General features: G+C 48.3%; 1 protein-coding gene across 1 annotated transcript; it reads left to right on the plus strand.

The window, feature by feature from the left end:
* Nucleotides 1-156: 156 nt before the first annotated feature.
* On the plus strand, nt 157-2,543 carry Pmar_PMAR014985 (conserved hypothetical protein). The gene has a single exon (XM_002778751.1). The coding sequence runs from the start codon at nt 191-193 to the stop codon at nt 2,492-2,494; it is 2,304 nt and encodes a 767-aa protein (XP_002778797.1). The 5' UTR covers nt 157-190; the 3' UTR covers nt 2,495-2,543.
* The last annotated feature ends 111 nt before the right edge of the window (nt 2,544-2,654 follow it).

Consider the following 2,654-nt stretch of genomic DNA (forward strand, 5'->3'; position numbering starts at 1 on the left):
AATATCAACACTTTCATCCCTAAAGTATTCTCAAATTTTCGACGCAGTTGACCATGTGTATATTTTCCTATATTGCTCCTGGTTGCTGTGCGTAGCCTTTGTGTCTGTGCTCTCGACGTGAACTATACAGGTGACCAACCGCGTATGACTTGCGAGTCGCCTCCAGTTCATTTCCCTGCATTTTGTCGCTATGTCAGCAACTCCTACCGTAGCTATCCAACTAGGTCAGAGCGCCGTCCTGTTGTCTGGTGCCATCTTTTTGGGTACCTTTGTTGCCGCGGTCACTATCTACAGTCCTCTGAGGGGCAGGTTCCTGTCACTTTACCAGCCTCGTCAGTGTATAGAGAAGTTACGATGTCCGCTGTCCTCGAGAGTCTATGGTGCTTTCATGGGTTGGATCCCTGGTATTATCAAGATCACTGATGACGAGCTCCTCGAAAACGCTGGCCTCGACGCGATAGCGTTTATCCGACTATTGCGACTTGGTACCAGAGTGGCCGTTGTAGGCTGTTTGAATGCTATCTACTTGATACCAGTGTATAAATACCAGGGTTCCGGACCGGGCAATCAAGATGAGCTCGCTAGGTGGAGCGTGGGCCACCTGGCGACCCGTAGTCCGTCAATGGTGTCTACTCTGATTGCTTCCTACATTACTTTTTCAATAACATTGTTTTTGATATATACTGAGTTCTCGTGGTACACAGCCAAACGGCATGCTTCTATGTGCCGCGAGAGTGTCGCTAACTACAGTGTCTTCGTGAGACACATACCTCCATCGCTCCGCTCGAATCATCGACTAGGTGAATTTTTTGAAGAGCTCATTCCTGGTGGAGTGGCTGACGTTGCAGTTGCTCTTGACTTGGGAGTTCTCAGCAAAAAAGTGAAGAAACGAAACAAGCTCGTTCTGAAGTTGGAACATAATTACAACATGTGGCATCACAGAGGTGTCCGTCCTCAAAAGCGCTCGGGCTTTTTCTCTAAAGAGAAAATTGATGTTATTGAAGTACTTGAAGTACAACTGGCTGCATTGAACGATTTCATCGAGAAAGATATCAGTGATGCTGAGTGTTTCCAGGAAATGGTCGATGGGCAAAGCTCAAGGCGTAAAGCTCTGGACATCTCATCGATGGCGAACATGGTGCCGTTGGTCCCTCTGAAGAAGCTCGTGCCATCGAAAAGCTTCCGAGTCCTTTCTGATGGCTTCGTCACATTCAAGTCACTACAGTTCACTGCAATGGCCTTGCAAATGCAGCTCTATGACGAACCTCATGCTCTATGCATTGAAGCAGCGCCGCTACCTGATGGTGTTTACTGGAGCAATGTTGGTATGCCGCACTTCCATCAGCAATTAGGTATTGTGATGTCTCTGGCGGCCACCACGGCGTTGTGCATTTTCTGGACTATTCCTGTCACTTTCGTTGTGTCTATATCGAAAGTGTCCTTCTTGAAGGAAGAATTACATTTCCTCCAAAGCGCTCTAGAAGCCTGGCCTCCTCTCGGAATCGTACTCCAACTCTTATCCCCTATTGCCCTCGCGCTGTTGAACGAGCTTCTGCCGTTCATCTTGGGGTTTTTCTCTAAGTGGGAAGGTCATGTGTCGGTGACAGCCTTGGAAGTCTCCCTTTTTGGGAAGCTGGCGCTGCTATACATCATCCAAGCATTTTTCGTCAGTGCCATCGCAGGGAGTTTGCTCTCCGGGCTACGAGATCTGGTGGAAAACCCTCTAGGAACATTGCAGAATGCATTGTCCGTTTACCTGCCTCAACAGTCCTACTACTTCATGTCGTTTGTCTTCGTCCAGATCGGTCTTGGCTTGGGCATTGAACTCACACGCCTGGTACCAGCGCTTCTAGCTCTGTTCAGGAGATGCTTGGGACCTAACCTGTCGGAGAAGGAGCGCAGCAGACCGTGGTTGTTTCTGAATCCTCTGAGCTCACCTGTCGAGCTGAACCATCCCAGGGTGCTTTCTACCATTATGTTGTTTTTCATGATATTATTCGTGTATTCTGTGATGTCACCAATATCGAGCTTCGTGATGGCTATCGCTTTCTCGTTCTTTTCCCTGGTATATAAGAACCAGTTTGCGGTGGTTTACGCCCCAAGTTGTGACAGTAAGGGTGAATTGTGGACTCGAGCGATCCGATTCATCTTGGCTTGTCTGATTTCTGCAGAGTTCACTGTTATGGGCGTTTTGGCAATCAAAGAAGCTGCAGTAGTAGCACCATTGATGTTGCCTTTGTTCATTGGTACCATCCTATTCTGGTGTTATCTCGAGGAGCGCCATTTCAAAGTGGCATCATCTTTACCGGCCAAAGTCTTCGTCCCCATTGATCGTGAGCGAGGTGAAGGGTTCGTGGGTGTTTCGTATACTGGGTGTTACGAACCCGTTGCTATGCGACAGAGGAACTTACAACCTGATGTACCTCAGGAAGTAAGAACTGCTGCTGACTGCCTTGAAGATATGTCTACACCTCTGGGGGAAGGCTCCGCTTGAATAGATTGAATAAAGACGCGGAAAGCAGCCGGGATAAAACAGTGTCGTTAGTTGTTCCCATTTTGTTCTTTGTCAACCCTGTGGGTACTGTTTGTGGTTTCCGCTCGAAAAACGAGATGGATACCCCCGCTTGTCGGGTGGTAGTCAAGGAGTGCACTAT

Source organism: Perkinsus marinus, assembly GCF_000006405.1.
Source record: "Perkinsus marinus ATCC 50983 genomic scaffold scf_1104296948204, whole genome shotgun sequence".
NCBI classification, from domain to species: domain Eukaryota; phylum Perkinsozoa; order Perkinsida; family Perkinsidae; genus Perkinsus; species Perkinsus marinus.

Coding starts and splice junctions, on each gene's coding strand:
- Pmar_PMAR014985 (XM_002778751.1), top strand. CDS start 191: ATGTCAGCAACTCCTACCGTAGCTATCCAACTAGGTCAGAGCGCCGTC.